The sequence below is a fragment of the Apium graveolens genome, chromosome 3 (assembly GCF_009905375.1).
Source record: "Apium graveolens cultivar Ventura chromosome 3, ASM990537v1, whole genome shotgun sequence".
Taxonomy (NCBI): domain Eukaryota; kingdom Viridiplantae; phylum Streptophyta; class Magnoliopsida; order Apiales; family Apiaceae; genus Apium; species Apium graveolens.
The window spans coordinates 30,742,060-30,754,143 of NC_133649.1; the positions used below are offsets into that span (position 1 = coordinate 30,742,060).

Below are 12,084 nucleotides of genomic sequence, written 5' to 3' on the forward strand. Positions count from 1 at the left end.
ATTTTTTTTCAAAAAATTTCCGCCATTTTTAAAAATAATTTGACCGAAAATAAGGTAGGCTGGTTGAAGATTGCATAAAACACAGATGCAGGAACCTAGATATTGAAATTTGATATACTTGTATTAAATGTATGTTTATGTAAGCAATTAGGTCAACAACAATATTACTTAAGCAATTAGGTCATCATCTCAAAGCCTATAAACAAGGCATCCCTGCATTCTTGTAAACTACACCAAGAGTGAAATTGATAGAGAGAAATAAAAGAGTTGAAGCTCCTGTGAGAGAAAAAAAAAGTGTGTGTAAACGCTTATATATATAAATAATTTCTATTATTACGAAATAAAAGTAATCTCCTATTACTGTGCTGGTGTATTAATATTATTCAAATATTTTGGTGTAAAGCCCATCTACATTTACAACAGAGAGACTGTATGGAATTCTTTACGACCTGCTTTTATGTTCGTTTGCATGCTATTAGTTCCATTTATTACCTTGGGCACTCCGCACCAAGAAATCAGTTTTAAAATAACCAGACATCAGTTTACAACAAATGTCTATAAACTAGACATCGTCTAAAACCGATGTCTATGTACATATTATACATCAGTGTTTTCAAGGAGCTGATGTCTAGGTTGATATTTTCAAACAGTTCTGGACTGATATAAAAATGAAGGAAAGCGATATATGGGATTACATTTCACACCGATTTTGGACCGATGTGAAAAAATTACTTTTCTCTACACCCGCGTAGACATCGGTTTTGAAGGAAATAAACATCAGTCCAAAAATGATGTCTATTGACCTTCTAGTAGTGTATGCTATCTCGAGTCATACGAGGAATATTCACGGTACACAAGTCATACTAGGAATAAGATTTTCAATGCTTTGCTCCGATGGGCCTTGATCTCGATCTGATCTGCGCCATTTGAGACAGGATATCGGGGAATTTTTCGGATATGGAACAACGATAGGGAATTAATATATAAATATTTCAAGGATGGGCCAGACGAGAGATTAATGTCTTCCCCAGGCCCGAGATTAGTGTCTTCCCGACCTGATCGCGACTCCGAACTCTATTTTAGGTGAAAATGATATTATTAAATATATTTAACTTTATAAAGTAGTAATGTTTTTGAAACAAATAATATTTAACTTTTAATCCACTATTTATTTAAATTTTACTCATTCTGATGTAATTTAATAATAATTTTATTTTTTGTTCATTAAAATTATTCTGATGTGGTGAAGGGTTAATTTTGGGGTTGAATTTTGAAGGGGGAGTCCCCACCATGAAATGAGAGATACTATTCACCGGTCATGCGTAATTGCTAAGTGCCAACCATGCATGCTTCTTATAATAAAATATTAACCATAAAATTCTTTATTTTAATTATGTATAACACACATCCTTAAATACATACATACATAAAAATACAATAATTTATATAATAAAGCAATAGTAAATAATGGAAAAGGGATACACAAAGCTCTCGACATCGGAGGAATAACCGAAACCCCGTCTAAATGTTATATAATGCTTTGATTCCCTGAACATCATCAGCATGTAAATCTTTGACAGCTCCTAAAGGAATAGTTGGGAACATAATGGCATCTTGAACCTGGCTATGATCCAGTCCAAGAAGGTGTCCAATTTCATGCAAAGCAACAGTCTCTAAATCAGCATAGTTAGGAATAGCTCCTATAGACCACGATTCTTCCGAATCACAATGAAGCCTTCCGTCTGTTGGTGCAAAAGCATGAGCTAGAACATTTCCCGGACCATCAAAAGGGTTATCATCCCCATGGTCACCGCTTTCAAAACCAATCTTGATATCAGAGCTTTCTTTATCCTGAGTTTCTGAAAAAGTAAAATATTGTGTATTCGAAGCCCATTTGTCGAATGCTCTAACGAAAGGCGGTATAGAATCTTGGTGGGTTGTGGCGAGATCGAACCAGTAAGTAAGATGAGTCTTACCAGCTGGCCATCTTAGGGAGCCTTGGAAAAAACTATAATGAGAGACTGTATGGAATTCTTTACGACCGCGGTGATGATGTGCTTTTCTGTTTGTTTGCATGCTATTAGTTCCATTTATTACGTCGGGCACTCCGCACCGTGGCATCACCATCTTTGATAATGTTTCAGAATCTAGAGTTCCTGTAACATTGAGATTATAGTTGGCCTGGTACGTCTTCATGGCGGCCTCAAGAAAATCATCAAAATCGTCGTCGTCATCGTGTGCTTTAGAAGAATGATAATTTAGGTATCCGAATTTGTTAAGATATTGTTTTAGCTCATGAAGACCTTCAAGGTGATCTCCTTTTTGGCATCCCTTAAGATGCTTTAGAGATTGGAAAGATAGTGGCTTTTCGGAGTTGGATGGAAGAAGAAAGAGCAGGAAGAGGAGTGAGATGCATGAAATGATCAGCTGAAAATATTGTGCCATTGTATGTTTGGAAAGATAGAAGGAGATACCAAACTAGCTACCAGCAACATCCATATATATATAGGGACAGAATTGCATGCTATTAATTTAATGCTTTAATATTATAATAATTTCGTTAATCTTAATTAAAGTTAATATAATACCAACTACTGTAAATAACATAAAAGGAAAGTGTTTACGCAGATGCATGTCAACTTCTCCGCGTGTACAAAGCGAAGACTTAACTTGTACAAGCTGAAGAACACATATGTACATGCATGTAATTGTTCTATTTACTACAGTGGTGGCATTATAAAAAATAGGTTCAGAAAAGATTAATTGTATTTTAGCCCACATACAAGGTAAAGACTAATTCAAATCAAAGAGATAATCTTATTCAACAATGTTATCCCAGACAAATATTTAATAATTTCTTCCGGTAAAATTAAGGAAAAGATTTTATAAGCAGTGTGATATAATTGTAATACTTATAACAATAGTGGTAATATTTATATGAAAATTTTGGGGAAAAAGATTGGTTTTTTAGGAAAAACACAAGGCCAGGACTTCTACCTGTTCAAAGTAAAAACCCATTCAACAATAGATGCCCAATATATCAATACAATTCTGTGTGGAAATTAGGGATGGCATTAGAGGTTTGTTTTCTTTGCATAACTGTAATTTTAACGGAGTAGCTAGTGGCAATTAATAATGATGTAAAAAAGTAATTAATAAGTGTAAAAATTATCATTTTGTATATGTACAGTTATTGAAACATAAAATTTTGTAATCAACAATTTTCATGATTAATGTTTCTGGATTTTTTTCATGACTGTCAGGGTTGAGTCTTGTAATCTGTTAGATTTTTATTAAGAAATGAAAATTGATAAAAAAATAAACTAAATTTTTTAAAAACAAAACATAATTTAATTATCACATGTCTTATATATATACACACAAGTCAGTACCTCTTTATATATTATGTACATCTTACAAAACACACCTACAAACGTAACCATAACCATATTCAGTAAAATTTGATCTATAATTTCAAAAACTGCATTATTAGGTAATTATTAAAAACTATTTTAACAACCTAATCAACATAAATTTGAACCATAATTTAAATAATTTTTAATTATTATTTCCAACACTCTCTCTTAATTCAAAATTTTTAAATTTCTTCTTGACAAGTAATATACTTATCATCACCACAAAATAACTTTTTAACCACTGATGTACTTATCATCACCGTTCTAGAGCATTTATCTCCACAATAGATGCCCAATATATCAATACAATTCTGTGTGGAAATTAGGGATAGCATGATAGGTTTGTTTTCTTGGCATAACTGTAATTTTAACGGAGTAGATAGTGGCAATTAATTAGCAAAGATGTAAAAAAATTAATTAATAAGATGTAGAAATTATCATTGTATATATATATGTACGGGTATTCAAGCATAAAATTTTGTAATAAAAAATTTTCATGAATAATGTTTCTATATTTTTTTCTTGATCGATTGTCAGTGTTAGATTTTAATGAAGAAATGAAAATTGATAGAAAATAAATTAAAATTTTTCTCATAATTTTATTATCACATGTCATATATATTACTTATGTGCCTCTTTATAATAGATGTTGTACATCTAACAAAACACACATACAAATATTACCATATTTGTTTAAATTAGAATTTCAAACAGTGCATTACATAATAATTATTCAAAAACTAATTCAACAAGTTAATCAACACAAATTTGAAATAATTTAAATAATTTTGAATTATTATTTTTAACACTCCCTCTAAATTTAAATTTTTTATATTTCTTCTTGACGAGCAATGTACTTCTCATCACCACAACATTGCAATGTAAAACATTTTTCTCCACATATATACTACTTATGTGTAGGGGCGGACCAAGGATTATAAATTTAGAAGGCTGAAGTTAAAAAAAAATTGCAATGGAAGGATGTTAGTAAACTAGCATGTCTAGTAGAATCAAAATTCTTTGTTAGACAACACATAAAACTAAAAATAGATATTTCTTATAAAATTTTTGGGTTTTAGTTTCTATCAAATTTAGATTTTAAAGAGGACTAAGAGCTAAGATTAATTTTATTTCCCTAATGGCTACCACTCGTTCCAAACAAAAATACTATATCTAAATTATTAAAAAAATGTAGCAATTTTAAAATATTAACATATTTAATTTAGTTATGTATTGGCAATCACAATTAACTACTTATTCTAAATTTATATCTTATCTACTTATAAACAAAATGAGATCTTGATACATTAAAATAAACTAATCTACCTAATTAAACAAATAATATAATTAATAAATTTATATTGATGGTATCGGTAAAAAAAGATGAATCAAAGATGAGACACTGTTTCCTCTAAATGGCAAAAAACAGGATGACCTAATTAATTTATACTATTATATCAAAAACAAAATATTAAAAGTTTGATTGTTGGTGGTCATTGATCACTCAATACAAGTAGTTAGATTAAACCAATAACAACCGTTAGATTTATTCTTAAAAATTAATATTATTTAAGAGGCATAAAGTTCGAATCCTATTATAAAAAAATTTAGTATACCTTAAGAGGTATAAGATTCAAATCAGCCAGAAACATATTAAAATTAGAATTTTAGAATTTACAATATATAACTGTGTATGGCATGAGTTATATACACTAGGACTATTTTAATTTCGGGATTGTTTTTTTATGTAGCAGGCGCCAGGCAGTATTGCAGGTCTTTCTTCTTAGGTTGTTTTAATAATTTATCATGTTTAATGGGCTGCTCAAATCTACAAGACAAGTCTTAGAAAATTAACATGTCAAACATGTAGAGTAACTGGGGTTACAAGAATTTTAACTTGGTGAATGTAGAGCTGGAACTAATAGTAAATATCAAATGAGCTGGGAAAAATTGACCTCGGCTGAGCCAACCGGTAGCCCGGCCCACTGTCCGCCCGTGCTTATGTGCGCTGTACATCTCACAAAACACACATACAAATATTACTAATATTACATAATAAAACTAATTCAACAAGTTAATCAACACAAATATGAAACAATTTAAATAATTTTCAATTATTATTTTTAACACTCCCTCTAAATTCAAAAATTTTAAATTTCTTCTTGACCAGCAATGTAATTCTCATTACCACACCATTGCAATCTAAAGCATTTCTCTCCACAATTTCTTCAACTAATACTTGTATTTATTTAAGAATTAGTGATGTACTCCCATCCCCATTGGAGTAATTCTCTTGAGTTTTCTTCATGATACATATATTCACTAACTTACAATTTATTGAAGGAGCACCTGTCTCCCTGATTTGTACTTCTCTCTCTCTTTTGCTTCATGTTTGATGCATTTATCACCAACTTGCACTACTCTCCAATAACTTCTTTTGGTGAATATAATCACCAATAATTCAAAATTTATTTTTTTCCCTTGGAGACAGATTATCACTACTAGAAATAGTAGATACGACATCGGTCCTTAGACATCGGCATGTAATGCACCCGATGTTAAAATGCAGTTTAACATCAGTTTTGTAAAAAGCGATGTTGAATACGCATATTGACATCGGTTTCACTTAGTAGCCGTTGTCTATCTTCAGAAATTAAAAAGGCCACAAATATGTTTTTAACTTTGACATCGGTTCATTTTGTTAACCGATGTCTATGGCCTTTTAAAAAAAATAAAAATTACTTAACTTCCCCCCCCCCCCGCTTTTCAGTACACTTCCCCCTTTAATTTTAACAAAAAATTCACTTAACATATTTTCCCCCCTTTTCCAAAAAACCTCCCGCGACCCTCTCATCTCTCCCTGACCCTCGCCTCTCTCGTCTCTCTCGTCTCTCCCCTCCTTCTCTCTTAGTCTTCTTACCTTTCTTCTCTCTTCTTACCTTAGTCTCTGTTAACCGTCTCTTCTCTCTTTTCTCCGAAACCCTAATTTTAGCCCCAATTCTAATTCAAGATTTGGAGCTTCAAATTAGAGCAAATTAAACTTGAAATTGAGCTAGTATCTGGAGGTTGGAGCTAGTATCTGGAGGTAGACAACATAATAAGGTACGTAGTTTCTCTTGCGTTACTATTCAGCTTCTGCTTCTGTAGTTTCTCTCTCGTCTCTCCCAATCTCTCTCAGTCTCTTCCGGCCTCTCTCTGCAAACTCAATTCAGTAGTATAATAAGGTACGTGGTTTTGGAAAAGGGCAGGTGTTTAGTGTGTGTTTCTTGGAATGTGTGTGTGTAAGTGTGTTTGAGATGGGGTTTCTTGATTCCTCGTGGGATTTTGTGCTTTGATGTTATAGTGTAGTGGAAAACAATTTTTAAAGTTCTTTGCATTTTATATAATGTGTTTTGTTGTTAGTTTTGGTAATTTAATCATACGGATTTAAGGATTTGCTATATATATGATGTGAGCATATTTTATTTAATTGTGCTTGTTATTAAACTGGTGATGATGAATAATAAATTACATATTCTATGTGAAATTGATTGGTTAAATAAATAATTAATATCACTTTACTTGTGGATCCTAAAAAAGATTGGTACCGTTTGTTTGGATACATTTGTTGTTTTGTTACTTGTATGCCCAGTGATTGATACTCCTATTTGATGTTATCTTAGTTCTAGTTGACTCATTGCACTTTGACATGCTCATTCAATTGTTGATATATAATAAAAATTGCTACTAGAGCAAGCTTAGGTTGTATAAAATTGATGTTGTTCTGCAGGATCACGTGTCTGTGAACACAGAAATATAGATAGGTGCAATGATAATCGAAGTTTGGACGTGCGCATAAGAGGCTGGAAGCCTTAAAAAGCTACTATGGTTTCACTACTAAAATTATGCAAATTTCTTGTGGTGATCAGTAATATGGATTTCAATATTGTTTTTGTTTTATCACTTTATTCTTCCATAGTTTGCTCTGAGTAATGAAGCGAATGGCGCTGAACAGAGTAAGAAATGTATGTGCTTAAGATTTCATAGTGATCATAAAATTAGTGAAGGGGATTTTATATTTACATATCTAGTATGTAGGACTAATAATCTTAAACTATTGTTATCTGGAAAGAATTGCCAGCTCTATAACAGATTTACTCTAAATTTCCTGCTTTAACTAAGAGTTAAAAGTATTTCCAGTTGACATTTGCACCAATATTAATTGCTACGCAAAGTACTTCGCGTAAAAGTCAAGCATTCTAAAGAGAACTTAAAAAAAATGGTATTAATCTATTTTACTGCTGTTATTTTCAAATAATCCTATGCATAGTAAAAGATGTTTCAGACATCCTTGCTACATGACAATCCACATATGGAGATTTGTGTTGAATTATAACCTAGAAGTGGAGATGGTGAGCACTTTCTGGTGCAAACCAAAACAATTCAGTTGGAATCTAACGCTCCATTTAGCATTTTTTTCAGGGGATATTATACGGTGTTTGTTTGGAGTCTTAGGAGTTTTCCTTTGTTGTTGTTTATTTAGTTTAGGGAGAATTAGAATTTTTCACAAGAGCATGTTTGAAAAATGATACGGTTCTAGGGAAACCAACTCCCCAATTTATAAGAGGAAAACGCTTTCCAGATTTCTTACTTTTTTGCAGCATTCCTCTTAACCTTTTTAAGTGATAGTAAGGTAATTGAAAAAAAGAGAGCTTATTATATACATTTACTTCCATATTTGTTCTATATCTTATACATGTTTATATGAGGGCCACTAATTGGCAAGTCTTGCAAATGATTGAGGCTGCGCAATGATTTAACCTGGTCTCCTTTCTAAATTTCTAGCACTTTTCACTCTCTTTCTTTTCTTCATTCATTGATAGCTATTTTTTAGCGTGATTACTCAATCATCTTATCTTGTTAAATTTTTATAAAGATTGGAAAATTCATAAAAAGTAATGTAAAAATATTTAAAAAAATATAATTTTATTATCACATTCCTTAATATTAAGATACTTTCCCTAGGTTATATATGAAACAAACATACCTATAAATATAATCATATCCCAAAGAATACATTAGATTGAGCATACAGAGCATCAAATCCTCACTTGTTAGCTATAATATTTACGTGACAAAAATATTGTTCACTCTCATGATTGTTCATGTTAGGTATAATTTTAGATTACATAAAAGGGCCATGCATGCCTTTTTGTTTAAGATGGGATTTTCAAGCTGTTTTTTAGATTGGATCAAATCAGATCTCGGGTTTCAGATTTTTTGAACATCTCTATGTACACCATCTTCACTTTGTGTTGCACTGAGTCATTGATAAATACTTTAATATTAAAATTCTATCTTTTTTGTAATTAGATTTTCAATTTTGATTTTCGATTTTAAATTAAATAATTAATTTAGATTGGTAAAATAACCGAAATTGTTTCAGTTCACTATTCAGTTATGATTTTTGCCCTTACTGAGTATTTGATAATCGAATTATATTTTGGTTCAATTATCGAATAACCGAATATTCAGCTCTATTGATTTGTCCGAAAAAATTAAATAAATAAATACTTTTATGATAATATAAATGGCTAAAATTTGAAATAATGCGCAATATTTACACTTTTATTATTACATATTGAATTATTTATAACTAAATATATCTATGTCATCGGGTGTCGGCCAAATAAAGCGTGACACAAGATTGATATAAAAATATATGAATAGTTTAGCTTATTAGCCGTGCATATAATTTGTACGACAATGAACTAATTTATACGTTATTATAGATGTTTTTTTTATCTATTTTTCCTAAATTATTTTTCTTTGAAATTCTTTTTAAAGATTTATAAGACATATGCGAAACCTGACTTAGTCGGGTATTATAACGGGTGTCAGCACCAATAAAATGTGACAAGAAATCTATATAAAAAATAGATATAATTTAGTTTATCGTGTTTGTCTATATATATTGTGATATTTTGTTCAATATTACAAATGGCTTTTCTCGAATTTTATATAAATTTGGATTAGAAAAATATTATATCTTCATCGCGAAGATCAATGAAACTTCGAGTTTGAAAAGTTTTAGTCGGAACAGTTTAAGTACCCTTCAAATAAGATGATTTTGACATTCTTAAAATATATTCACAAAAATGACAAATAAATGATTTTTTTATATTTTACTGCTTAAATTTTTATTATCGTGAACAATTAGTATTTTTATCTATATATGTCTATAACGGACGTGTGTCTAGAAAAATGTAAAACTAATTGTTACATATAAAAAAATATGTAAATAGTTTATTTAATATATATACATTTTTTTATCTGAAATATATTTCGATCACTAATTTACATAATGTTATAAATATTTTTCTAAATTTTTCCAAATAATTCATACTTTAAGATTAAAATTTTTCTCTCTTCGTTTATCCGTGCCCAACCCTTAATAACCAGATCTTTTGCCCGGGCTGTGCTTGTATCCACTTGTCACTTCTTCTCTCTCTTCTTTCACCACCTTACTTCACATATTTCATCACCTTTTTCGGCCAAACTCTCCTTCTTTTCACCATCCCTCTTCTTATTTCTTTGCTCCCCACTCTAGTAGGTCTCTATCTTCACCCACATTTTTACTCCTCAGTTCTAATTATGTCAAATGATAGTTCTTTTAGCTTTAACTCTGGCGAAAATGCCGTGATGGTTGGAATCGGTCTTGACCATAAATATAACATAGCTGCCATTAACAGAGCTAGACTCCTTGAAGATGTGGACTTGGAAGAAGCTTTTCGAAATCCTAGTGGGGAAATTTCCCATGCCCTCTTGTATAGAGATGGTGGCTCCATACGTTTTGATGGTGGCCCAAGTGATAACACAGTGAGCTCAAAAGGGAGTGTTATGGGAGGTGATGGTGGCTTACTTCCAGCTGAGATCTTGGGGCTCCAAGAAGTACAAAATGTTGTTAATGGAGGTCTTCTTCAACAACTTGATGCATCTCGAATTGTTTCAAAAGGTAAAAACTCGAAAAATTCTACAAAGTCCTTAGAAAATTTACTTGATAGTTTTGCTATGAGAAACGGAGTTTTGAGCCTAGTGAGTGAACACAATGTTGTTGGTGGAACTGTGAGCCCCGGTTTTATGGGCAATGTGGTGGAGGCTGTGGAGGTTTCGGAAGCCGAGGCGGCTGGGGAGGTAGGGGAGATTGTGGCGACTGCAGTAACTAGCACCACTGTGGCCATTGCTAGCACACCAAATCCTCATCAAGGTGAATGTAGTAGAGCTGGGGGAAAGAAGGTTTCTTGGAGTGATAAGGTCAAGGAAGGAATCCCAACTACCACTCCAAATTTCAAGCATAAAGCTAAATATATCACTAATGAGGATGGTTCCTTCACCATTATTCCTCCCAAAGAATTTCTTGTTCAAGTAAGGAAGCAGTGGAACACTAGTTGCATTGACCATTTTATAGGCGGGAGCTTTGACTTCAAATTTGTTCGTGAGAGGGTCATGAATCTATGGAAAAATAGGGGACTTTTACATGTTTTTATAATTTAAAAGGTTATTTCACTTTAAAGTTTGATACGGAGGAACACATGAAAGCAATTTTAAATCTCAATTTTATCCATTTGGGAGGGCGAGTTCTTTTCCTTAAACCTTAGATGGAGAGTACGGAATTCAAATGTAATGTTCTTTATAAGGTGCCATGTTGGGTCAAGTTAGAGCTCCCACCTTCCTACTGTTGTTCCAGTTCTGGGATTACCATGGTGGCTGAGCTCCTTGGGAAGGTTATCAAGTTTGATGAAGCAACTTCCAAATTCCTTCCAATGAAATTTGCTCGAGTGTTAATTGAGCTTGAGTATGGATCTCCTAGGCTACCCTACATGATCGTCCCATGTTTAAACAACAAAGGGGGGGGGGAAGATAACTTTTGAGTTGAAATAGAGTATTCACAATTACCATATTCATGCTCCCTCTGTCAAGCATTTGGACACTTTTTAGCACATTGCCCTGATAATGTTAATCGAGAGATGCCAAAATCTAGATCCTAGGGGAGTGTAAATAACAGGAAGGGTGGTAACAACAACATCAGGGTGCATGAGGCCGAAGCTGGAATGGAGGAGAATGAAGAAAATTTTAATGAAGACTATGTCCAGAATCGTTCTATGGTTACATACCTGGTGGGTAAGCTTTTTGGTTGTAATGTTACTTTAGATGAGGATGAGATTGTGAGACAATGTGAGGCAGGCTATGCAACACAAGGTGATGTTCTTGACAAGTTTGATGCAATTGAGACAACATTTATAATGGGTAATGAAAAAATTGGGGACTTGATTGTAGAGTCCCATATTGAGCCCCAGGTTGAACCCCAGGGTATAGTACAACCTATGGCTGGCTATATCTCTCCTGGGCGCCGCTCAGTCTCCAAGCGCATAGGCTAGGATCTAGAAATCTCTAGGACCATCTCAGCATCTAAGCGCCCTTGCAGCCCTGTGCGCCTGATCCCAAGCGTGCGCACCGTGCGGTCTCCGCCCACAACTCCAGTCCCCGCCCGAGCAGTAAGTGCACCTCAACCTGAAAGAATAGATTCCCAGGAACATCAGGATCCCATTAATGAGATCTCAACAAAAACTGCCTTTGACACTTTTGCCGATTTGGAGGAGGGTGAAATTATTACTCACTATGATTCCAT

At 32.8% G+C, this 12,084-nt stretch overlaps 1 protein-coding gene across 1 annotated transcript; it reads right to left on the reverse strand.

The window, feature by feature from the left end:
* Nucleotides 1-1,460: 1,460 nt before the first annotated feature.
* LOC141710650 (metalloendoproteinase 3-MMP-like) lies at nucleotides 1,461-2,452 on the reverse strand. Its single transcript, XM_074513203.1, has one exon. It carries the CDS (start codon nucleotides 2,443-2,445, stop codon nucleotides 1,522-1,524), a length of 924 nt encoding a protein of 307 aa, XP_074369304.1. The 5' UTR covers nucleotides 2,446-2,452; the 3' UTR covers nucleotides 1,461-1,521.
* Nucleotides 2,453-12,084: the final 9,632 nt, after the last annotated feature.

What these genes read in the sequence shown, in the direction of transcription:
- LOC141710650 (XM_074513203.1), bottom strand. Translation starts at nt 2,445, where the DNA reads ATGGCACAATATTTTCAGCTGATCATTTCATGCATCTCACTCCTCTTC.